The sequence below is a fragment of the Symphalangus syndactylus genome, chromosome 1 (assembly GCF_028878055.3).
Source record: "Symphalangus syndactylus isolate Jambi chromosome 1, NHGRI_mSymSyn1-v2.1_pri, whole genome shotgun sequence".
Taxonomy (NCBI): Eukaryota; Metazoa; Chordata; class Mammalia; order Primates; family Hylobatidae; genus Symphalangus; species Symphalangus syndactylus.
In genome coordinates, this window is record NC_072423.2 from 147,723,175 (window position 1) to 147,749,312 (window position 26,138).

Consider the following 26,138-nt stretch of genomic DNA (forward strand, 5'->3'; position numbering starts at 1 on the left):
AGCTAAAGTTTTTTAAAAAAGGAATTTCTAAAATAGAAATATATTGGTCAATGTTAGGTTTTGGATGGACAGGAACACTCAAAGCAAAAAGTAAGTTAATAAGCTATATAGAACATTAAAAGATCAATATGTTTGCTTAAAAAAATGGGAGAAATATAAAATGTAAATAAAAGACAAATATAAAAATATAAATGAAACAAAAAGATACAAATTTAAATATTATAACACAGAGGCTATGTCACTGATATATGGTAAGATCTTATAGTTCAAAAAAAATCAAATATCTCACTAGAAAATATAAGGAAAGGAGGCAGAACACTTGAATCAAAAATTTCTAGAAGACATTTTAAAAGTTGATAAGTATAAGACCTTTTACACTTTACCCAATAAAGCTGCTCTTCTTCTACTTGCTCAGGCCCCTTGCTCTGTTTAAATTCTAAACACTGGACTGTCCTGGGGCCCTATGTTTGAACTCTTTCTCTATCCACAGGTTTTCCCTACGACCTTATCCAGTTCGAAGCCTTTAATCATGTCAGTGAATCCATATCTGATTGCAACCTCCAAACTCCAGACACTTGTAACCAAGTGCTGATTTTAAATGTCCACAAGAATATCCAAGGTACACTGAACTTGACAAGGTCAAACAAAACCATAGGTTTCTCTCTCCATTCCCTACATCTAATCTTTGTTTAATTTCCTCCATCTCAGTGTATTTCAATACAATTTTTTCCAAGCTGTTGAAGTCAAAATCTATTTATCACTGTAGATCCACTTTCTCTCAAATTTTATATCTGACATATCCATGAATTCTATCAGTTCTACCTCTAAATATATCCCAAATATTTCCAATATTTCTAACTTTACTGTTACCAATAAGTCCAAGCCAACATCATTACTTGCCTAGATTAAAAAAAAAAAAAACCTCCTAATGGTTATCCCCCTGTATTAGTCTGTTCTCTTGCTGCTATGAAGAAATATCCAAGACTGGGTAATTTATGAAGAAAAGAGATTTAATTGACTCACAGTTCTGCGTGGCTGAGGAGGCCTTAGGAAACTTACAATCATGTTTGAAGGGGAAGCAAACAAGTCCTTCTTCACAAGACGGCAGGAGAGAGAAGGAGTGCCAAGAAGGGAAATGCCAGACGCTTGTAAAACCATTAGATCTCGTGATCTCGTGATAACTCACTCACTATCACAAGAATAGCATGAGGGAAACTGCCCCCATGATTTAATTACCTCCCACTGGGTCCCTCCCATGATATGTGGGGATTATGGGATTACAATTCAAGATGAGATTTGAGTGAGGACACAAAGCCAAACCATATCACCCTCCTTGTAATAAAAAATGAGTGTGATAATCATTTTTCAAAGTACTTAAGATTGTTTCCATTCTATTTTTAATATCTCCCTAAAATTTCTCATCACACTTTGAGGAAAAATTCACCTCCTCACCATCACTTAGAAACCCCACACTCCGTTACCTGTTTCTTTTTCTCTAATCTCATCTCATATAAATTTCCTTCATCCATTATGTTCAATGTTAATTGAAAGTACCTCCATTTTATTGCTTCCTGGGAATTATAATGAAGAAAATATTGGCCAAATTTGTAAAAGCAAAAATATAAAATATTCTGATTTTGTCATTCCTTTTCTGGGAGTATCATTTTTAGAAACAGAAACTTAAACATATTTGTATTTGTGCTTAAGTAGTAAATGCAGCATTTTTAATTATATTGATAGAAAACAAACTCAATATTCTATGAATTGCATGGAGTAAATAAATTATAGAACTTTTAAATAATGGCATAATTAGGCATGAAGCGATTTAAAATCATTGCTACAATGAAATAGAGAAAACAAATATAAACTGCAAATTTTTGGACAATGCAAATACAGAGCCCACTCTGATTATTTTATTACTAAAGAATATTTTGAAGCTCCCAGGGTATTTTGGAAGGCTAGAAAAGCAAAATTCTGGAACTGAACAACAAAATCCATTGGCCAAGCATATTATGAGGGATTTTCTATGGAAAACACTGGTGTCTTCCTCTCAGCACCCAAGATGCTCAGAACTGGATATCCACCATTGAAATGTCCAAAGAACCAGCTGTTTTCATGACCGTAATTATGAGAATATTGATTTCTGCATATATGACCACCTTCTCACTCTGCTCACTTCTAAATACAATGTTGCTTCCAAAGATGCCACTTGGTGGAATCTAGGTGATATATCTGTACAATACCTGCAAAAGAAACTGGGGATGTGGGTGTTATGGCTTCTACCTTAGAAAGGGAGGACTCATAATGAGAGAAATCACCAGAAAGTTGGAAAGGTATTCAAAGATGTTGAGAGGCCACAAATGAAATACGTCCTTAATAGTGTAAATATAGGATTGGTGCCAATCCAAACATATATGGAAAAATATATGCATAGGAAAAATAAACTTCAGGGGAAAATACAATAAAAGCATGTGTGTGGATATATATAATATATACATATATATATATATACACATATGGATGTTAAGTTTCTCCTAAACTTTGGTAAGTTTTCCATAACATTTTACAATAATGCATGTTCATTGTTGAAATTTTGAAAATAACATAGATATACAAAGAAGAAAAATAATCCTATAATACACAGATAGCAGCTGTGAACATATCTGGTGCAGTTTCTTTGCCTTTTTTTTCCAAAACGCTATGTTTATATATATATTTTTAGAATTTAGATGAGTATGTATTTCTTTTGTCTTATTAAAATATCTCCTTTTACCATTTATATTTTAATACTATTTAAATTTAAAAAATTTACACAATCTCTGTTTGAAAAAAGATAACTGTTTCCACTGGTACATGAAAGGTTCCTAAATCTGTGAAAAAAAAATAGAGCATTCCATATAGAACTGGGCACAAAGGATGAACATAACAATTCACCAAACAAGAAATGTGTAAATAGCTAATCAACATGAAAAAAATCCTCAAGGTCATTAAATAAGGTAATTGCAAATTAAAGATGATTCTCTATGATGTCATAGTTGAATTTTCAGTGGATTCTGCATTGCAAAATGAGCTCAACACAAGCCAACATTCCCCTGAATGTCACTTTCAGAGGGCTCATGTGATCTATCCTCAAAATGCCTATCTCAAAGCTGTCAGAAAGGTCTACTAGAATTTTCTTAGAAGAAATGGAGAGTCATTGTGCCTTGCTATTGTAACAGTGAATGTTCCTTTAGTTTTTGCAAACATTCTTAGAAAGATTTTATTTTGTTTTTTGTTTTTCTAATAGCATTTTCAATAATTATATAAAATACAAAGATCTCAATTCTATTATAACATTAAAGAAGCATACATAAGCATCTCTGGGCTAAGAATGGTTAAGTTGTATAAACTGACGACAGCCTGTTGTTTGGACAGATGAAGGATAGCCTAATGAAGAATATGGATCGTGTGGTTAAAATACAAAGAAAAACTTGGCAAGAACTGGCTTTGGTGTTTGACTTCTCACTGTGCACTAGCAACCCATAATTATTATCAGATTCTGTTTTATGTTGAATGGATATGGTCCAGAACTGTGAAAAATATCTTCACTTACAGGAATGTGAGGGCAATCTGACTCCATCTGTCACCCATTTGACTGCCTTGGGGTAATGTAGCTTGTTAAACAGGTGACCTTCTCCCTCCTCACTTATCCCAAAACTATGTGCTTTGTTAGAAAACAAAAGAACTCCCATAAACATAGAGCAGAAGAGTAGCCATGACCTCTCCTAGCCCCTATGCTTCTCCTACTCTAATAAATATCACTTAACCATGTATCCCAAGTCTATATCTTTAGTCTTTGAGAAAACAGCTGCTGAGATAGTCAAGTAGCCATAATTTCTGAATTGTCTTATACTGAGCCAAAAGTTAGAGGTAAATTGTACCAAGATTTTTGTCTGAACTTTCATTTAAGACTATTTTCTGTCACTTTTATGGAATATACTTTAATTTTATTACTGTATTATCCAGTAAAATTGGGAGTTTTAAATATGCTCTACCCCCAGGTTATAATTCTTGCAGTGGAATGAATTTATATTCAGTGTTGGATGAGCATGGCAATGATAATATTCTGCTGCCTCCTAAGGTTTTATCGGGCCTCTGCTCTCTTTCTCTGGCTCTCAACTACTGTAGAATGAATATATTCACCTAAATGTCACACACCAAATTCAAAATAATGACTTCCTCGTCATTCTGACAAACCTCTCCCTTTCCTGGATTCTCTCTCTTTGGTAATCTACACAGTAGGCTAATATAGGTATCATGCTTCCTACCATTTTCTCTCTTCTAATCAACAGTGCACCAAGGTTTGTCTAGTTTTTTAACCCCATTCTTTTTCCATTGTTCATCTGTTTTCTCTGCCATTATGTAATTTCATGCCCTCAAAAGTAATCACTTGAGCCAGAACCATGAATCCTTGCAGACTGTGCTTCCATCTGGAAGAATTGGGATTGGAACTGAAGACTGTCTGACTTTTAAAACCTGGGCTCTTAACCAGTGGTGTAAGCTAAAGTAGGGCCTATATAATAAAGGTCAAGGATTTTGGAATTTGATTTACATACAATGGGAGTGATGTTATCCAAGAAGTTTTAAATGTTTAACATAATTTTCATATCGGATGTATTGCTGTAAAATCATACTGCCATGAGGGTAAGGGTGAGAAAGTTATAGTAATTGGGGCATGATATGATACAGGAGAAATTTAGGGAAAAGTGTGAATCTGAGAGTAGAGTACTGATAGAAACTTGAAAGATTGACTAGCACATTATTTTAGTTCTCTGATTGCTCTATTCAAATATCAACATATAATAAAAGACTTCATTTTTACTTCCCAAGTAAACAGAACTCATGGATTAAAGAGCCGATATTGTAGTTAACAACATTGCCCAAATATATATGTGTGTGTGTGTGTGTGTGTGTGTGTGTGTATACTCTGTCTCTCTGTCTCTCTCTCTCTCTCTATATATATATATAGTCACATTTATGCTGCTCAAAGGTTTATTTTTATGTTTGGAAAACACACCAGTGGTTCAGATTCTATAAAGCTCTTCAAACAAAAAGAGAATCGTACCTGTAATGCATGTCTCCTCTACATTTATCATTTTGTCCAGCAGAGGTTTGTTTGGAAAATGTCTGTGATATCCTAAAACAAAGTTCCAGATGGAGGAGGTGAAAATAGACATATGTTCCAGCTGTTTTTAATCTCTCTCTCTCTCTTTTTTTTTCTTGGCTATGGTTACACTAAAAGCACACCCTTTAAAAGACAAAATAATCACTCTCTTCAAATATGAGGGGTTCACCTAATGGCCATGCACAAAATTTTATCTCTTCTAATAAAATTTGCATCTGTGCATGTACAAGCTTGTCGTGTATATGTGCCGCCATCTGTGGATAGGCGCATGCGTGAATGTGTGTGTGTGTGTGTGTGTGTGTGTATGTGTGTCTGTAACCTATTTTCCCAAGTAGAGCTTGTTTTATAGGTGGAATCACTACCTACATATATTTTCAACTCTCTACTAGACATGTATTGCATAAAACCCAAAGTTTAAAAAGTTCCTCAATGTCCATGTATTATTATATTGAAGCACGTGATACAGGTGGGTCTTACTTAGTTGTTGAAGATTTCCGGTACCTTAGAATGATCAAAACTCGGTAAAGAGCATGTCTTAGAGAATGCCACCATAACACATCTTGCTTAAATACTATCTACAGGCACTTCAAACTTCATAGATCCTCTTGGTGATAGAACTGTTCTGTACTTTGACTGGATTGATGTCAACATTCTGGTTGTGATAGTGTACTACATAGTTTTGCAAAACGTTGCCTTTCAAAAAACTAGGTAAGGGTACAGTTGTGTCTTTCTCTATTATTTCTTACATGTATCACTTTACATGCAGATGTGTGTGTGTGTGTGCATGTGCATCTGCATTATTCTCTAAATATTTAAAAATGTCTAATTAAAAAAAAAAACTCAATTCATTCAGTTACTAAGCTATCTCCCAAAACAAATTACTACGCTCTCCCCCACGAGAACACATTTGTTTTATCTTTAACATCTGCTGATGACACCAGCATGTACGTAATGAGAACGTATGAGCCATCTTTGACTCTTCCCTACTCCCCTCCACCGTTCAATTGGTCATCAAGTCTCACTGATTTACTTCCTGTTTCTAGAAATCATCTATCTCCTCTTCTTCTTTCCTACGGCTGATGGCCAAGTTTCAGAGCCTCATTCTCTCTGTCTTGGTTAACGAAACCATATCCAAATTGCCCTTCCTGCCTCAGGCCTTACCACCTTAAAACAGTCATCATAAATGCAGCTGCATATTACAATCACTGGAGAAGCTTTTATACAGCAATACTGCCAAGATCTCTATCCTAGGAAAATTAGTACAGATAGCCTATGAGTATCTCTGGTCATTGGTATATTTTCAAACTTCCAAGATAATTATAATGTGCAGCCATGGTTGAGAATCATTCCCTTGAATATCTGTTTTCAGCTATAACTCTACAATGATTTCACTAAAAATGAAAGGCTAAGTATTATATTTCTCTACTTTATCCTCCCTCTCTATTACAGTTTGAATTATATCCCCCCAAAATTAATACACTGAAAAAGTACTTCCGAATGTGACTGTATCTGGAGACAAGATGTTTAAGGTGGTAATCAAGTTCTTTAATATGGCCAGTGTCCTTCTAAAGAGGGAAAATTTGGATAGGGACATGAACATAGGTAGAAGAAAATATGAACGTGAAAGAAGAAATCAGGGTGATGTTCCTACAAGCCAAGGAACACCAAAAATTGTCAGCAAATCACCAGAAACTAGATGAGAGGCACAGAACAGATTCTCCCTCACAGCCCTCACAAGGAACGAACCCTGCTGATACCTTGATTTTGGACTTCTAGCCTTCGGAACTCAGAGACAATACATGTATGTTGTTTTGACATCCAGTTGGTGGCACTTTGTTACAGCAGCCCTAGCAAACTAATGCACCCTTACAAATTATAAAGTACAACTGAAGCTCATAGGGTTGCTCCCTATGGTTTGTTCTATAGCCATGTATCTGTTTTTAATTTCTTCATTCTTTTTTTTTTTACATTTTTAAAATTTTTTATAGAGATGAGAGTCTTGCTATGTTACCTAGTCTGCTCTTGATCTTCTAGCCTCAAGCAATCCTTTGACCTCAGCCTCAAAGTGCTGGGATTACAGGTGTAAGCCACCATGCTAGGCCTATTTCTTCATTCTTTATGTTCCAGAAACACATTCATGAAGACTTTGGTCAGGGGTCACCTTGTCTTGAATAAATTCTTCTATACCTGCCAAGATCTCTGATTATATGCAGAATATTTTTGCTACTATATTGACCACATTGTATTACACATATTTGTTAAATATTTTTGCGATCTAAGAAGATGCTAAGTTCATTGAAGGCAGTGCCACGTCTTAGTACTTAAATTCCTAGTATTTAGAGTTCCAGGAGTTCCTCAAGAATGTCTTTATTGAGTAGATAAATGAATTATTTTATGGAGTGTACTGCATAGTTTGTGTACACCAAAATGCAGAAGCTAAAATGGGATTAGAGGTGCAAGAGATTTATTAAGAGGGGGGGAAAATAATAGACAGTGGGGAAAGGCTTCAGAATACAATGTGGTTTTGAAGCCTATTGCAAGAGAAAGAAAAGGGAGGATTGGGTAGGAAGAGCCTGGGTGTGTGCACAGTTCCAAGGAAGTTTCTGTTGAACCAACAAAAAGTTTTTGAGTGAAAGTTGCCCTTTGGAATATTCCCACATCACATCTGAATGTGCCTACCTCTGCACTCCAGTAAAGCTATGGTATATATACCTGCAATAATCGCAGTTCTGTCATCAGGAATCTTGCACCCACAAAGCATGACTTCTACCAGCTTGAAGTGTAAATCTTTGTTCCATGCTGTTTGGCAATGTGTTTTGATTGTGCCCGGTACATATCCCAGAATATCTCAGAGGAAAACAAGTGTCAAATTCTACAGTCAAATGATACCATCATGACAATTACAAAATGTGGTCAGTATAAGTTTTCCATTGATGCTTTCCAAGAAATGATCAACACTGCCATAGATGAGGAGCAGATGCACCAATCTGGGCCTCCCGCTGAGTCCATCCAGTACTATTTCACCATGGTTCAGTAGCCCACCCCTGTCCAGGCCCACAGGCAGCAGCAAGACTAGCAGACCACCAGCTCCATGACCACCATCTGGCTCACGCAGATCTTCACAGTGCAGCCTCAGAAGAGCCAAACAGGGAAGCTGTAGGTTGGATAAGTTCAGCAGTTCGCACTGCCTAGATCCAGCCGCACTGTCTAGATCCTGCTGGATTTGGAGCAAATCCAGCAGACCCAGAATGGCCCAGGACAGAACACGCAGCTGATGCAGTAGAACAGTACCAACACAGCAAAGAACCTACTGAAGCAAGACACCTGCCTGTCCCTGCTGGTATCAGGCACTCAGACACTTTCTACCAATGCTCAACAGAACACACAGACAGAAGTCCAACCAGAACAGCAATCATTCAGCCAGCTCCTAGAGGAATGGCAGCTTTCTTGGACCCTGTGAGTGACCATGATAGCTGGCCAGGATGCCATCCAGTGCATGTTTATGCAATAAGCCAGCCAGTTTTGCCAGGGCAAGCTCCTCGGGTGGGTGGTAACTGAGGGCCTGTACTGAAAAAGCCAAGGGCACTCAAGACAATTTTCACCATGCAGCCTCAGGCATTGACCACAGTCTCCATCTCCAAAGACAATGAACTCAGAGCCACCGACTCTCTAACAGAAAGATGCAATGGTGCTTGCTTCTTTTTTAACCAATATGTCGCTAAAGAATTAATAGGTTTGTCTTTGTTGTCAAACCTCTGACATGAAAATATTAAATAAAAGCATACCTTGTTTTATAGTGCTTCACTTTATTGTGCCTCACAGATATTGCATTTTTTACATATTGGAAAAATTTGATTCCAACCCTCCTGGGTGACTTTGAGGGGTTTAAGACTTCAATACAGGAAGTTGTTGCAGATATGATGGAAATAGCAAGAGAACTAGAATTATAAGTGGAACCTGAGGATGTGATTGACTTGCTGCAATCTTGTGATAAAACCTTAACCAACAGAGAGTTGCTTCTTACGGATGAGCAAAGAAAGTGGCTTCTTGAGATGAAATCGACTCCTGATGAAGATGCTGTGAAAATTGTGATGACACCAATGGATTTGGAATATTCCATAAACTTAATTGATAAACAGCTGCACAGTTTGAGAGAATTGACTCCAATTTTGAAAAAAGTTCCCCTTTGGGTAAAATGCTATCAAACAGCATTGCATGCTACAGAGAAATCTTTCACAAAAGGAAGAATCAATTATTGATGCAGCAAATTTCATTATTGTCTTATTTTAAGAAACTGTCACAGTCACCTCAACTTTCAGCCACCGCCACCCTGATCAGTCAGCAGCCATCAACCTCAAGGCAGGACCCTCCACAGGCAAAAAGATTACAACTCACTGAAGACTTAGATGACCATAAGCATTTTCAGCAATAAAATATTTTTAATTAAGGTATGTACATTTTTAGACATAATGCTATTACACCACATATAGATAGACCACAGTATATTGTAAACATAACTTTTATATGCACTGGGAAACAAAAAAAATTGTATGACAAACTTTATTGAGATATTAGCATTACTGAAGTGTTATAGAACGGAATCCACAAAATCTGCGAGTTCCTGTACTGTATTAGTCAGGGTTCTCTAGAGGGACAGAATTAATGGAAAAAAAAAAAAAAATATATATATATATATGGAAGTTTATTCAGTATTAACTCACACAATCACAAGATCCCACAATAGGCTGTGTGCAGGCTAAAGAGCAAGGAGAAGCAGTTCAAGTTCTAAAACTGATGAACTTGGGGTCTGATGTTCAAGGTTAGGAAACATCCAGCATGGGAGAAATATGCAGGCTGGAAGCCCAGGCCAGTCTAACCTTTTCATATTTTTCTGCCTGCTTTATATTCGCTGGCAGCTGATTAAATGGTGCCCATTCAGATTAAGTTTGGGTCTGCCTTCCCCAGTCCACTGACTCAAATATTAATCTCCTTTGGCAACATCCTCACAGACACACCCAGGATTAATACTTTGCATCCTTCAATCCAGTCAAGTTGACACTTAGTATTAACCATCACATGTACCTATACCATATTAGTATAGTGGTGTTTTCTTGAAGAGAGTGTTTGCAAAGTGTTTCATTTTCTTTTGTTTTTTTCTTACTGCCACTTCCATTAAAGAGAAAATCTCTGCAGGGGTCTGCATTACCATACCCTGACCCTTGGAAAAAGAGCTTAGAAGCTCTTTTTGGTGACCTCCAGAGGCTATAGAAAAAAATGCGTTTAAGAGATGAATTTATTATTCTCTAGGGAGAGTGGACTTTGTTTTTTCTCCAATTCCTTCTCTTTCAGAGACCACTTCGGACTAGAACTTTGTATATCCATCCTACCCTCTTCACACACCCACACACACACTCACACACAGAGTTTTTCTAAAAATTTTTAAGTGCATTAAATTTTTTTTTTCTAGCTACTTTTGATGTGTGGACTTCAGATTGCATGAACTACAGTAAGTCTTTTTTAGATAGGAAAACAAAACTGAAAACATGAAGAGAGTGAGGAGAAGTGAGGGAGAGAGAAGAAGGCAGAGGACAAATCACCCAGAGGACCTTGCATGGCCTGATAAAGAGTTTGGGTGTTATTCTACGGGAAGAGATAGAATAGATTCTGCCCAGTAATCTGATGCACATCTTTGAAAGATTACCCTACCTTCATTACGTAGACTGGATTACAGGGTGATGAACAGAAGCAGGAAAACCAGTTAGACATGTAATGCGATAGTTTAAGCCTGAAATAAGGTGGGTGACAGTGGATATAAAGACCCTTAAATGGATTGGATTAGATAAATCTTGGACGAAGAAAATATAGGGTTAGCTGTTGGATTGGACATGGTACATCAGAGAAAGAAAAGCAGTGAAATTTAGTGCCAAGATTGTTGCCTTGACTAAATGAATGGATAGATATTAGCTCTATTTACTGAAATGGGGAAGGCTGGAACAGAGACAGGATTGGGGAAACAGCAAGAGTTTTGTTTGGGACAGACTAACTTTAACGTACCTATTTGGAAGCAAATGGTTCTGTTTTTTCCTCAGAATGATGTCATTTATATATGTATGTTTATTCAAAGTGCACTGATATTGAACAAATGGTAATTTAAGGAGAAAATGTGTGGTTAGCTGAGAGCAATTATGAGCTAGAACTGAAAGTGAGGGATAAAATTTGACCCTGACTGAATAAGATCTCCCAGGCATGCAGATGTCTTAATTCCTTGCAAAGAGTTGAGAGATTAGTAAATACTTTGTAATAGAGTCTGACTCCATTTTTGATGTTTGACTACTGACAACTTTAAAGTTCCACCACTTTCTCTTCTCCTGCCCTACATGGGGGAAAGCTGATAAGAAAGCCAGGGTACCCCTTAGTTCAGTACGGGTGGGAAGCTCAAATCATGCAAGACTCAGTGCATGCTAGGGAGCCCTCACCCATCCTCACCGCCTCATCACAATAGAAAATAATCCATTCTCTTGTCATTTTTAGAGCCTGTCCTGCTTTTTCTCAGAAAGCCTGATTATGTGCATAGTAAACCTTTTCATGCCATCTTGGTGTGTGGGGACTTCCACCTCTACTCTCCAGTTAAAATAGTTAATACTGCCTAATGTAAATTAAAATAGGATCTTAAAAGTTTGAAACCCATTATGCAAGACGTATTTAGAGAAGAGACGTTTATCCTTTCTGCTCTTCCATGAGCAAGAATCATCAGTTTTGTCACCTCAACTATATTTTGCACGGGAGTCCATCTTACCTCTGCAAGATGACTTCAGGGATGGGCACAGTGAGCAGGAAGTCCAGGCAATGACCACCACCACTGAGGGCTCTTGCTCTGCTTGCTAACTGGCTGTGCCCCCTTCTGGCAAGCTTGTGCTTTCAACTGTGCTGCTTTGTGTAAGCTTCAGTTAAAAATGTAACCAACCTGCCGGGCGCGGTGGCTCACGCCTGTAATCGCAGCACTTTGGGAGGCCGAGGCGGGCGGATCACGAGGTCAGGAGATCGAGACCATCCTGGCTAACACGGCGAAATCCCGTCTCTACTAAAAATACAAAAACAAGCCGAGCGTGGTGGCGGGCGCCTGTAGTCCCAGCTACTCGGGAGGCTGAGGCCAGAGAATGGTGTGAACCTGGGAGGCAGAGGTTGCGGTGAGCCGAGATTGCGCCACTGCACTCCAGCCTGGGTGACAGAGCGAGACTCCGTCTCAAAAAAATAAATAAATAAAAAATAAAAATAAATAAAATGTAACCAACCTAAATTAGAAGCTGATAATTGGCATATGGGAATATGGGATTGGGGCCCTCCTTAAAGTGATCCTGGGGTATGTGTTTCAGCCTAGACCATGTGTCTAAGATTAACTCATGTGTCTGGAGCCCAGCATAGTCCATGACTGATATTGGGCTCAGAGGAATAACTCCTATCCTGTTACCATTCTTGTTTGTCTCAAGCAGGCACTGGCCACCATTCTAGAGAGTACTCAGGGAATCACTGATACAACATGTAATATATGGGCATACTGGGTACTCACCTGGAGCAGTCACAATGTGCTATGCAGAGGGCCACACTTCTAAAAGCAGTGAGCTCAATAGGACACTACAAAATGTTTTTGCTGCTGTTGCTACCTAAGCCACTATTGCCCCAAAATAATCCCTAATATTGTGATATAATAAGATACATGTATTAAATATATTATAAAAATATAATATAAAATATAATACATTAAATATATTTTATATATACATATAAAGTCAGACCTGTGGGATCTGACTTTAAGCCCAGGTATATATATGTGTGTGTATGTATATATACATATACATATATATATATATATATATATATATATATATATGCTCCCAGTTCCTCAAATAGATCTCCTTACACCTTTTACATGGTAGTGCTAGGAGACTCTTTTGTTCTAATATTTGTTCTTGGACCCCTGGTTTCTGGCACAAAGCTCCTAAGACCATTGTAATTTAATGAGTGATAGGAGAGCCTGGCACAGAGCTCCTAAATCCCTTAAAATGTCCTAGGCAACAGAAGTCTCTTTTGTTCTACTGCAGCGACTCCTTCTGGGTTTCAGAATGGGGGCTGGTTGCCAGAGGAACCAAGCTGTAATAAAAGTTTGGAACTTTCAGCCCCACCCCCTCAACCTCTGGGGAGGGGAGTAGGGCCGAAGGTCGAGTCAGTCACCAATGGCCAGTGATTTACTTAATCATGACTACGTGTGAAGTCTCCACAGAAAACCTAAAGGACAGGGTTTGGAGGGCTTTTGGGTTGTTGAATACATGGGTGTACCTGGAGGGTGGTACACCTGGAGAGGGCATGGAAGCTCCACACTCCTTCCCCCACACCTTACCCTATGCATCTCTTCATCTGTATCTTTTGTAACATCCTTTATAATAAACCAGCAAATACACATCTCTAAGCTCTGTGAGCTGCTCTAACAAATTAATTGAACCTGAGGAGAGGGTCCTGGGAACCCTGGATTTATAGCAGGTCATTCAGAAGTATAGGTGACAACCTATTAATATTACCTGCTATAGGAATCTGCAGTGGGGGCAGCCTTGTAGGACTGAGCTCTTAACCTGTAGGATCTGACTTTACTTCAGGTAGATATGTCCGAATTGAATGAATTCTAGGACACCCAGTTTGTATCCACTGCAGAATTACTTGGTGTAGCAGGGAAAACCCCATACATATGGTGTCATAAGTGTTAAGTGACTGAGTAAGAGAGTAGGAAAACACAGTTTGTTTTTTCCTTCAGAATTGGTGTCAGTGAAGTGAGATTTGCTGCAATGGCTCTGACTCACTGAAACATGTGGCTTGGGATGAAAAAGCATAGCCTTTGATTAGAGAAAGGGGAAGCCATTGATTCCTGGGTGGCCATGTGGTTATCCTTGGTAGGGAGCAGCAGCTGTGCCGAGTTACTGAAGGTCAAAGTGACCAATGAATTTGAGAGACGGAGCCAACTCCCAGGGAGTTGGTTCACTGGACGCACAAAGGAATGCAAACTAATTTTTAAAAAACAAATTGTTGAGTGTGTGAAAGTAGGAGTTACACTGTGTTGTTTTTTTTTTTTTTTTTTTTTTTTTTTTTTTTTTTTTACTATTTCTATAGAACCTGATCCTCAGTATTACAGGAATAAACACTGATGCTTCCACCTCTGTGTCCCCACCTCCTGTGGCACATCCAAGGAATTAATTTTAATCAACTAGCATCCTTAAATTCAATAAAGCAACAATTGTTATGGGTGAAGCCCCTAACCTCAAAGATAATAATTTGAGACTCTCTAACAGGAAGAAGCTTAAAAATATGAGCAGGGCAAATATAACTCTCCCAACAAACGATATCCTATAACCAAATACACACATACATAAATCCTAGATACAAAGGAGGCAACAAAAACCCAAAACAGTGGTCATAATTTGACTCAATCAGGAATGAAAAATTTATTCAAATAATTGATATAACAAAAACATAAAAGTATTTGTTTTTCCCCTATACAATGTAGGTTCCAAATTAATTTAGCATCTACTGAGATGGAACAATTGGCAAAATTTTATGACACTGATTAATACTGAATTAAAATTACGGTTATACTCAAGGATCCCATTAAATTTAACCAAGATGTACCTAAAATCTGAAGAGAATTATTGAACATAAAAGAGAAATGCCTCACCATAACCACTGCAAAAAATACATTGCCCAAATTCTTCACAATCATAGAACCCATTACTCTAAAACATGCTCTGTGGACACGGACACTGACCCATCGCATAATAAGCTGTAATTAGATGGAGTCCTTGTCATGTATAATAGGCTTGGTAAGTTGGGGCTCTATAGACCTCCCTCCATACTGTCCAGCTAAAATAGTTACTACAACCTGACATAAATTAAAGCACAGTCTTCGAGGAGCGAAATCTATTATAAAGTCCAATGTCGGAAGATGTTTATCCCCACTGTTTCTCAAATAACAGCACAGTTTGGACTGTTCTTAAACCTAGCAAGAATTAGTGGTGCCCCATGCTGTATTACCACAACCTTAATGCCATCGTCCCATCCCTGAAGGCCCCTAAGCCCAATATAGAGTCAGTAGATTCCATCCAATCAGCCAGTGGTAAGCACTTTGCAGTCAGAGACATTACTAGTATGTTCCTCTGTTGAGTGCCTTTTTCAACAGCCACACTTGGCCTTCACCTTCAAAGGGACACAATATGTCTTTACCAAGCTACTCACTGGGCACTTGCACAGCTCTATCCTTGCACACAAGTTCTTGCAGCCCAGGCTTTAACCACATCCGACTTTCTCCAGCAGCACAGACACAGCACTTTACTGATCATACCCTCCACTGGGGAGAGTCATTTGACACACTCACTGAGGACATGCAAATGCTCCCAGAAAGAAGATAGGCATTTCTCTGCACATAGCACAAGGCCCTGCACACCAGATAAATTCGTGAAAATTATTGGGTAGTCTGAGGACTTCTGTATCTGTAAGAAATAGCAGTAGACTCTCTCAGAATCCATAATGTTAAAAGAAGTTCAACTTTTAGAACGTTTCAGGATCTGGAGGTAACATATTTCTATGTTTACATTTTTTATATATTTTGATATCTACATTCTCATTATAAATTTTACTGATGCCTATTTATGCTGTTGCAAATTGTTCCTCCTGGAATTGTGTCTTCTAAACCAAAGAACTCTAGAATCTGGTCAAATTGCAATACAATAGTCACTCCCATTGGTGATCCCTCTCCCTGCCCCAGAAAAATCCTTCACTGTAGAGGCTTCAGCAATCTCTTCTCAAACCTTCAAACCCCTTACCTGCTTGGGAATCCCTTGGGATTTAATGAATGAACAGCAATGGGGGTTACTAAACTTTATGTAGAGTATTAAAACTATACATGATATGTCTTACTGAGGAGCTGCTGCTTTTCATCCCTTAATCCAGACATCCTTGATAAATAGTGGGATCCAAGGGCCAATATATGTAGCTGAACTTTAGGCACTAAATTTGGGAAACAATTGGCTCCATCTATGCACTTTTACAGGCCATTGCCAATGGTCTAGCCCTCTGGTTCTGCCAATGGCAGCAAAAACTAGTTATCCAAGATTTGCTCCATTGAGGAAAACAACTGTGGGAATCCCTTGCCACATAGATACTCAAAATATGTTAAAGTTACACATGTTTCAGTGCATACTAAAGCCACAATACAAAGTCTTCCTTTATATCCTTCAGAATTCCAGGTATTGTTCATAATGACCAAGGCACTCATTTTACTTCTCAAAATACACAATGCTGGGCTCTCAAACAAGGTGTTCAGTGAACTTTCACTGCCCTTACCAGTTTCAGGTGACAGGCCTGAGAGAACACTATTATGGTACACTGAAGCTAAAATTTAATTAAATGAAACATGATGTATTTCAGTCACCAGTCAAGCGTCAGGGATAAATCGTAATAAAAATTAGGACTGCATTTTTTTAATGTTTAACAGGTGAAAGCTTTCAAGCCCCACTCTTCTGCCCCATATCTGTGCTAGCTGATAAGAAAGCCCATATGCTCCCTCATTTGCTGTGACAGGACATTCAAAACAGCCAAGCCCCAGCCCAGATGTGGGAATCCTCCCCTCAGCCCCACCCCCTAATTACAATAAAAGCCATGCTCGTCTCTTTCCTCACCTTCAAGCCATTTTCAGATCTGCTTAAAAGACTGCCCCTCCTACCTCCCTCCTAACCCTCATTATGTGAGTAAAGAAATCTTCATACTCTCTCGCTGCATATATGGCACCACCAGGCCTGACATCCAGAGCAAATTTTTAGTGGGAAGACTACAATAAATTTTCTCCTAAACATTTAATACCTTAACAAACAGTAGGCTCATCAAAATCAGGCCTTATGATCGCATAAGACACTTTGATGGAAGTTTGCAATTTTCACTGTAATTTGAGTTGACTGCAAGTTGGCAAATTTCTGAATTCTCTATTCCAAAGGGTAATTATCAACCGAGAATAGAAATTCAACTATGTTTTCGTTTTGTGTTTCTCAAATTAACTATTTGTGTATTTATTTTTCATCTGTCACTTTCAGGCAAAATTGAGGGAGAGCTGACACCTAGTCACAAGCCCTACTTCTTTTCAACCTGTTTACTACCCTGCTGCAGAATGAGCTAAGTTATTATGCTAGGCTTCATCATGAAATAAACTAACATGTTTAAAACTGGAGGTATTCTAAGCTGGGTGTCCCAAACATTCCTAAACAGTTCTGAGAGTGGAATTCGAATGACTCAGATGTTCAGGATTGGGCTTACTTTTCTCTCAGTCTGGCATCATTGCTTACTTCTGTTTCAAGAGTTTCATTACTATAATGCTGTTCAATAAACAGATTTGTTTTTAGGCACAGAATTTTAGTCTATTTGATAATAAATCTAGAGTACAAAACACGAAATAAATATTTGTATGATTTATATATTATAATCGTATAAATTATACATTTGTATAATTATGTACTAAGTGGCTAGACATATTTTTAGTGTTGTGGCAACAATTAGGAAAATATGTGGCTTCTTAGCACCTCATCTGATGAACTTTCTATTTCACCTGTATTAGAATCTCTTGGGTGCAGCTGTAAAGTGTTTGGAGAAAAGATATCCAACCCCCTTGGAATACATTCAAGGGCAAAAAATATATATTAAGTTTGAGCATTAAGAATTTTTATCCCATTTCAAAATTTCACATAGTCATCAAATATGTCTAAAATTAATAACAGATAACTTTCTACTTGAAACTGTGTATTGCCTAGAAATATGTTTTTATATTAATTGTTTAAAGTGAAAAATACATAGCTCCTGGAAGGATCTCTCATCAAAAAGCTTTACGCTAATTTGCCACTGAGGAAAATAATGTGTATATATACATGCTGAAAGGGAATGCAACCCCTGGAGAGGTAAGAGTAAAATTACAGAAAACAGCTACTCAGAACACTGACAGATAACAGTGTTCTAGAAGATTATTTTCTTCTTTTGGTGGAGAAGATACTTTCAGTTTCACTGTTTGGAAGCACTTCTTTTTTATCCATGAAACTTTTGTAGAGCACCATCACGTGTGGGACGCTGTGCTAAACACCAAGGATATGATGAATGATGGAGGGAGTCTCTACACTTGAGTTGCTCACAAGTAAGAGGGAAAAGTAAATTAATTAAGCCACAAGTGTCATAAAACAAACTTGTACATTAATGTCATATGTAAATTTTATATTAATGTCATAGAGCAGACTACTGACTTCAATTCTGATTAGTAAGTGCTTAAAGATCATGAGTGCAAGGGTGAGGTTGTGAGCACAAATGTTGGATTTAAGCATATGCCAAACTACAAGACTATTTCAATGGATGCAGGAAAAAACTGACAAAATACCAAACACTTTTATGATACAAACATTCAATAAACTAAGAATTACAGAGAACTTTCCCAACGTGAAAATGCCATATATGAAAACCCATAAGTAAAATCATTCCCAATGGTGAAAGACTGCAAGCTCTTCCCTAAGATCAGGAACAAAACAAAGATTCCACCTTCACACCTTCTATTCAATATGGCACTGGAAGTGATAGCCAGGGCAAGTCTGCAAAGTAAAAAGGCATCCAAATTGGAAAGGAACACATAAAATCATCTCTGTTGTAGATACACTTTTATACCTAGAAAACACTAAAGAATGTGTTTCTTTTAATTGTTAGAGCTAATAAATGAATTCAGCAAAGTTGCAGGATGCAAAATCAGCACGCAAAAATCAACTGTATGTTTATACACTAGAAACGAACAATCCAAAAAGAATTTTTTAAAAAAATTTAATTTACAATGGCAACCAAAAGAATAAAATGCTTACGAATACATTGAACTAAGGAGGCACAAAACTTACATGGTAAAGATCACAAAACACTGATAAAATAAATTTTAAAAGACATAAAGACATCAATGTGCATGAACTGGAATGCTTAATATTGTTGAGATGACAATATTACCCAAAGACATATACAGATTAAATACAACCCCTATCAAAAGTCCAATGGCATTTTTTACAGAAATAGAAAAACCTATTCTAAAATTCATATGGAATCCCAAGGAACCATGAGTAGCCAAAACAATCCTGAAGAAAAAGGATAGAGATTCCATGTTTCATGATTTCAAAACTTACTCAAAGCACAATAATAAAAATACTATCGTACTGGAGTAAGGATAGACACAGAGACCAATGGAACAGAATGTAGAGTTCAGAAATAAACTCTTATTTCTACGATCAACCGATTTTTCACAAGGGTGCTAAGACCACTCAGTGGGGGAAAGAACAGTATCTTCAACAATGGTATGGGAAAGACTGTATCACCACATACAAAAGAATAAAATTAGACCCTTACACCATAAACAAAAGACTAACTCAAAATGGATTAAATACATAACTATAAGATGTATGACTATAAAACTCTTAGAAGAAAGTATATGGGCAAACTTGCATGATCTTAGATTTGGTGATGATTTCTTACATATGACACCAAAAGCATAGGCAACAAAAGAAGAAATAGATAAATTGAACTTCATGAAAATTAAAAACTTGTGTGTATAAAAGGACACTATCAAGAGACTGAAAAACCCAAAGAACAAGAGAAAATACTTGCAAATCATATATCTGATAAGAATTTACTATCCAAAATACAAAAATAATTCCTCCGGCACTTTGGGACACCAAGGCAGGTGGATAACAAGGTCAGCAGATCAAGACCATCCTGGCTAACGCGGTGAAACCCTGTCTCTACTAAAAATACAAAAAATTAGCCAAGCGTGGTGCTGGGTGCCTGCAGTCCCAGCTAGTCGGGAGGCTGAGGCAGGAGAATGGTGTCAACCCGGGAGGCGGAGCTCGCAGTGAGGCAAGATCGCGCCGCTGCACTCCAGCCTGAGTGACAGAGTGAGACTCCATCTCAAAAAAAAAAAAAAAAATCATAATCATAACAATAATACTGAAACTCAATAAAATAGACAACTCAATTTAAAAATGGGCAGAGGATTTGAATAGACATTTTGCTAAATGAGATACACAAATGACCATTAATCACATGAAAAAGTGTTTAGCATCATTAGGCATTTGGAAAATGTAAGTCAAAGTACAATGAGATGCAACTCCACAACTACCAAAATGGCTATAACTTTTTAAGTGGAAAATAAAAAGTGTTGGCAAGGACGTGAAGAAATCCGAATCCTTGTAGCTTGCTGGTGGAAATGTAAAACGCTACAACTGCTGTAGAAATAATGTGTCACTTCCTCAAAAATCTATACATAGAATTACCATGTGACCCAGCAATTCTACTTCTAAGTATAGACCCAAAAGAATTGAAAGCAGGTGCGCAAACAGATACTTGTATGCCAGTGTTTATAGCAGCATTATGCACAATAGCTAAAAAGTGGAAGCAATGCAAGTGTCCCTCAGCAGACAAACCAATACACATACACGTTACATATAAATACAATGGAATATTACTCAGCTATAAAAATGAGGTTCTGATACATGCTACAACTTGGATGAACCTTGACACTAAGCCAGATACGAAATAACAAAGACTGCATGATTCCACTGATATGAAGTATCTCAAATAAGCAAATTTATAGCAATAGAAACTACATTCGAGGTGACTAGGTACCGGGGGCGGGGGAGGGGAGAACAGGGAGTTATTGCTGAACGGGTTCAGAGTTTCTGTTTGAGTTGATAAAAAATTCTGAAAACAGTGGTGATGGTTGCACAACATTATGGATGTCACGCTACTGAATGGTACTATTAATAATGGTTCAAGTGGCAAATTTCTGTTATGTAGATTTTACCCCAAGAAAAACAAAAGGAAAAAAAAGCAAGGTGCTGAAGAGAGCACATAATAAACTATCTTTGGTGTTTGTATTTGCATAAAACAGCACTGGAAGAATACATAAGAAATTAAAGTAAGTGGTTATTTATAGGTAACATCAATATTCAGCCCCTACCCAATAATAAGGTTGTATTGCTTAAAGTACAGAAATACTTCTGGTGGGGAAACGTCCACTCCCTGATTCTGTGAATTCTCTCCTCCTGTGCCCTTATACCAAGATACCTGTCTGCACCATGGCCCAGCAAGTGAAGAGTTAACCCTGGCAGGACAGGGTCTGGTAGGTTAGTCTAGAATGAGGTTGGATAGGGTTACAGGTTAGAGGGGAGACTCTGCAAACTAAACTTTCTAATATTCTTTCAACTTTTAAGTCATAAAGATAGGACAATAAAATTTGAGAGCTGAAGGAAGATGACGAAGAAGCCGGAGAGTATGCCAGGTGAAAAGGGAAGTTAAGAGAATTTCGGCGAAACAAATGCGCACATAGAAACCATAGTGACACAAAAGAGCTCAGGAAAGTACTGTAGAGAGGCTTGAATATAGGGGGGAGGGATTACATGAGAACAGAAAGGTAAAGTTGGGCCAGATGTTAAACAATCACTATGTGACCTTAATTAGTTTGAAATATTTCCATAGCAGAGATAAACGACTTAGAGTTTTGTTTTGTTTTAAATCAACAGAATTACTTGAACAGATTTGTGTGTTAGAAAAATAATTCTGGGATGCTGGGCACGGTGGCTTATGCCTGCAATCCCAGCACTTGGGAAGGCTGAGACAGGAGGATTGCTTGAGCTCAGGAGTTCCAGACCGGTCTGGGCAACATAGCAAAACTTCTCTGCTGAAAATACAAATAAAAAAATTTAGCCAGGCGTGGTGGCATGCACCTGTAGTCCCCGCTGCTGGGGAGGCTGAGGGGAGAGGATCACCTGAATCCTATAGGTCGAGGCTACAGTGAGCAGTAATTGCACCACTGCATTCCAGCCTGGGTGATAGAGCCAGACCCTGTGTCAATAATAAATAAGTAAGAAATTTAAAAAAATAATAATTCTGAGAACTGTATGCTGACATTTGGGAACTGTATGCTGAAAGTCTTGCTGAAAAATAGTTAGCTTGGGGTGGAGTTGAAAAAAGAAAAAGGAAGAACAAAAGATGACTCAGATTTCTAGCCTGGTTGACTAAAAGGGTGGAGCATGACCTTTAATGGTGGAATTCTAAAGGGAAAATTATTCAGAATTTTGATTATGTAAAACATGAATATGTTGAGATGTCAAAGATAAAGCATGACATAGTATGGATTTCAAATAAAAGGTTATTATGAAAATGGTAATGGTTATTTTCCATTTAGAATGACTTACTAAGAGGAAATATGCTAAATTTTATGGGGAAAAAATAGTATCTTTACACATAAATGAATGTCTTAACTCAAAGAGTAATACTGAAGTACAATACTAAAACTCTTCTGTGCTGATTTTTGCAAACAAATTTCTTTTTCACTGAGATAATTTAGGTGTTAGACATGCAGAAAAGTGAACTCCAGGTAATGCCACTAATTCTATGGTTTTATCTTTTTATAGAGGAAATAGATAATAAATGGCTTCTCAGAATGCCATCTAACGTTTTTCTCCATAAATGTGTTTTCAAAATGTCATGGTATTCCTTGGGGAATAATACTGTTTCCTCATTACATAAATTTGGATGAACAACAGAAGTTTCATGAAGTCTTCATGACCAAAATGGCTATCTAGATAATTTGTTCAAGCGTTCTTCCCTCAAAACTCAACACCTACCCCCAGCTTTATGTCTTTTTCCCCCTACAGCTAAATTTTTCAAGGAGTACTCTATATCCATTCATTATTTACTTACATTTTTACTCAATCTACTTTGTCTACCCCATCTGTATAAGTGAAATGGCTTTTCCTAGGGTCAGCAGTGCCCAATACATGACTAAATAGTCTTTACATGGCCTCTCTGTTGATTGATGTGGTTAGATAACTATCCTTCTTTAAATATTCATTCCTTAGCATCTATGACACTATACATTCCTGATTTCCTTGATCCACTTGATAATTTTTTTCACAACCTTTTCTGCAGGTTTATTTTCCTCTACTTAGCCATTAATTGGCATTTCTCAAGAGTTGGTATCAACCCTGCTTCTCTTCTTATTCTAGTCGCTTCCAAAAAAGCTTGACAATCTATGGCTTCAATTTCCAGCTATATGCCATTGATCTCCACCCTTCCCCCAGCGCTACCCCAACTTATTTTGCACCTCTAGGCTGTACCTTTTCTCTGAAGTGCAAAAACAAATAATCAAATGTTTCCTCAAACTGTCAATGTATACGTCCCAAATGCATCTCATGTGTCCAAATAATCATACTCTTCATCAGTCCCATCAAACACAGTCCTCTTCTGGTGTTCCTATCTTAATGAAATTAATGATCATTCATCCGGGCGCACAAGTCAGAGCCTTAATAACATTTCAAACATCTACTATTTATTAATTCCCCATAGCCATTTGATCGCCAAAGACAGTTATTACTTTTTAAGTTTCTCTTACATCCCCATACTACTTTGCTTCTGTACCATCAACATCCTGGCCCAAACTACCAACATAGTTCTCTTGGATTTTTGTAAAAGTTTCTGTAACTATTCCAACTACAACAGTGCCTTCTATAACAGAAAAAAAAGTGAAAGTTCTTAGTCCTCAAATCTGTGAAGGAAGCATAGTAAAGTCTTAAGTTAGCTTCCCAAGTGCCTGTAGAAATTATGGTAATTACTCAAATACACAACAAAGACATCTATCCACATTACATATTAGCATTAACAATCACCAGCTCTGGTTTGATTAGAGTAAGTCGCTTGAGAAGTGGCAGAGAAAAGGGTAAATGACAAGCACTATTTCCATCTCGCCGCATCTTCTGCTCTGTCTCTGATCTTTCAAAACCAGAATATCTGATATGACTTTTCTCAGTCAGTCTTTTCCAGATTATTCTAGGGTCATCTGAAAGCCTGGGAAAGTCTTGATGTGCTTCTCCAATACGGGTGAGAAAGTCTTTGGTATGAAGATGTTCATCTATTTTCTCTTGGAGTAGAAATGACTCCAGTAAAGTCTTCTTTTGTTTCAGAAAGGCAGACAGGGCCAGCTCCGCTCTTTTCCTGTTACAATCGGGACACTGAGAAGATATGTGTTGCTTAGCTGCTGCTTCCTGTTTTGGCGTTGTCCTCATGTTTTTAAAGTAGATTCTGTTCAAAAGTTCATCGGGTACAGTTCCACTTAAGACATCTCTCTCTGAAGCCTCTGCATCCAATCCAAGACGCAGCTTTTTATGTCTGCTGCTCGTCTTCTTCTTAGAATCCCCTCTACGATGAATCAAATTTATCTTCAGGGTGCAATAAGACTGCAGGGCATTCAATTCTTCATCGGATACCGAAGCGATTTCTGTTTGAAGTTTGGTGTCTGGTTGCTGCCGTTCAAAGTTAGAGTCTTTGCGCTTGAGGTAGTTCATCCATTTTTTACTCAACTTCTTTTCATAATTTTTGTAGTCCAAAAGCTCAGATTGTGTGTCTCCTTGTTCCAAGCTTGGAGTCTGCTTTTCCCTCTCCAGTTTGCTCCCAGAGGTCAGGGGCGAGGACTGCCGTCCTCCAGAGGAGCTGAATGAGCTGGAAGTCTGTACCTCACCAGTAAAGTTCTTCAAAGTCTCAGTCTCATCAGAAAGGTTTGCCAGAGCACTTTTGTCCGTTTGGGCCATTTCTGGGCAGATGGCCATCACAATGCATCAGGCTCGGCTCCTCATCTTCTTTGCCCAGGTTAAGACTGGCTCAGGAACCCGGTAGGAGCTGACCCCTCCGGGAATGGATCTCAATGCCATCAGCTCTGCGGAGCTCATCTTCCGGAGACGCCTTCCCAGCTGCCTTGGCAACGCGGCCCGCTCATGCGCAGTGACTGGCCACCGTGCGGCGTCCCGCCTTTTCTTCTGCGCTCCCCAGCGCCCACTGCGCCTGCGCTGCTTGCACTGGGTTGGCGATTTTGCCCTTTCTTCTGCACTCCTGCTTCTCTTTGGTGCTAAAGTCGAGTAGTCAAGGGAAAACCTTGCAAACTGTGTTTCCCAGGGGTCAGACAGGTGGCACACGTGTGTGAGACCAATAGAGTTAGGTGGCCTGTGACAAATCCGAACGTGTACGCCCGCCTAAATGCATCTAGATTTAAAAATCAAGCAAAACGCGCCGGACAAGATGCACAAGCAAAAACTTGTCTGCAGTGTTTACAGCCAAGAGACACCTCCTTATAAACCATGTCTTTGGGGAAAAGTCAAAATACAGAAACCATTCTGTAAGAAGTAGTGTTCTGTGCTCCAGCATTCTGACGACCTCGAAGTTTGGGCGGGGTCGGGGGGTGGGGAGCAGGGGCGGGGGACGACCTGAATTTTCCAAATCAGTTTCTCTGGCCTTTTGTCCATACAGGTCCCCTCTGAGTGGCATATCCACGCCGGTCCTCACTCTTAATATGGTTAATTTCTCCTCCTCCGAGTCCCATTTCCTCAGGAAGGGCTTAATACTCACCCCTGCCCTAAACTCTTTCCAGCATTTTTTTTTTTTAAATAATGTTCAAATATGTGATTGTATGAGTATCTGATTATGAAGGCTGAAGGCAGAAGTCATCTCGGTGTTGCCGACTAGTATGTGCCCAGCAAGCAGCAGACACATAGCAGGTGTTCAAGAAATCTCTGTTGAGTGAATGGCTGTGGAACAAATAAATCTTACCTTACACAAGCCCAGAGGATTTGGGGAAATAAGTACTATCAGCTCAGGGAAATCTAACCTTTTTTCTAACGGAATCTCCAAACTTAGGCTATTACTCAGGATATATTTTTTATTAATGGGTTTATTTTAAAAACACAGTAGAGTTTTATTAATTATCATGAGAAATTATAAAATGTTAACTCTAGACATGGACTTTTCCTAGGTCATAATAGTTCTTGAGTCTAGGTCTTAGTCAATGTCTAGGATAATTTTAAGACCCTAGACACCCTTCTTTCTGAGT

At 38.3% G+C, this 26,138-nt stretch overlaps 2 protein-coding genes across 2 annotated transcripts in view; one reads left to right on the forward strand and one right to left on the reverse strand.

Moving 5' to 3' along the window:
* DLC1 (DLC1 Rho GTPase activating protein) overlaps nucleotides 1-26,138 on the forward strand; it is a 530,175-nt gene that overhangs the window by 12,648 nt on the left and 491,389 nt on the right. The gene's annotated exons all lie outside the window — the stretch shown is intronic.
* Nucleotides 23,570-24,987, reverse strand: C1H8orf48 (chromosome 1 C8orf48 homolog). Its single transcript, XM_055287901.2, has one exon. The coding sequence runs from the start codon at nucleotides 24,862-24,864 to the stop codon at nucleotides 23,905-23,907; it is 960 nt and encodes a 319-aa protein (XP_055143876.2). The 5' UTR covers nucleotides 24,865-24,987; the 3' UTR covers nucleotides 23,570-23,904.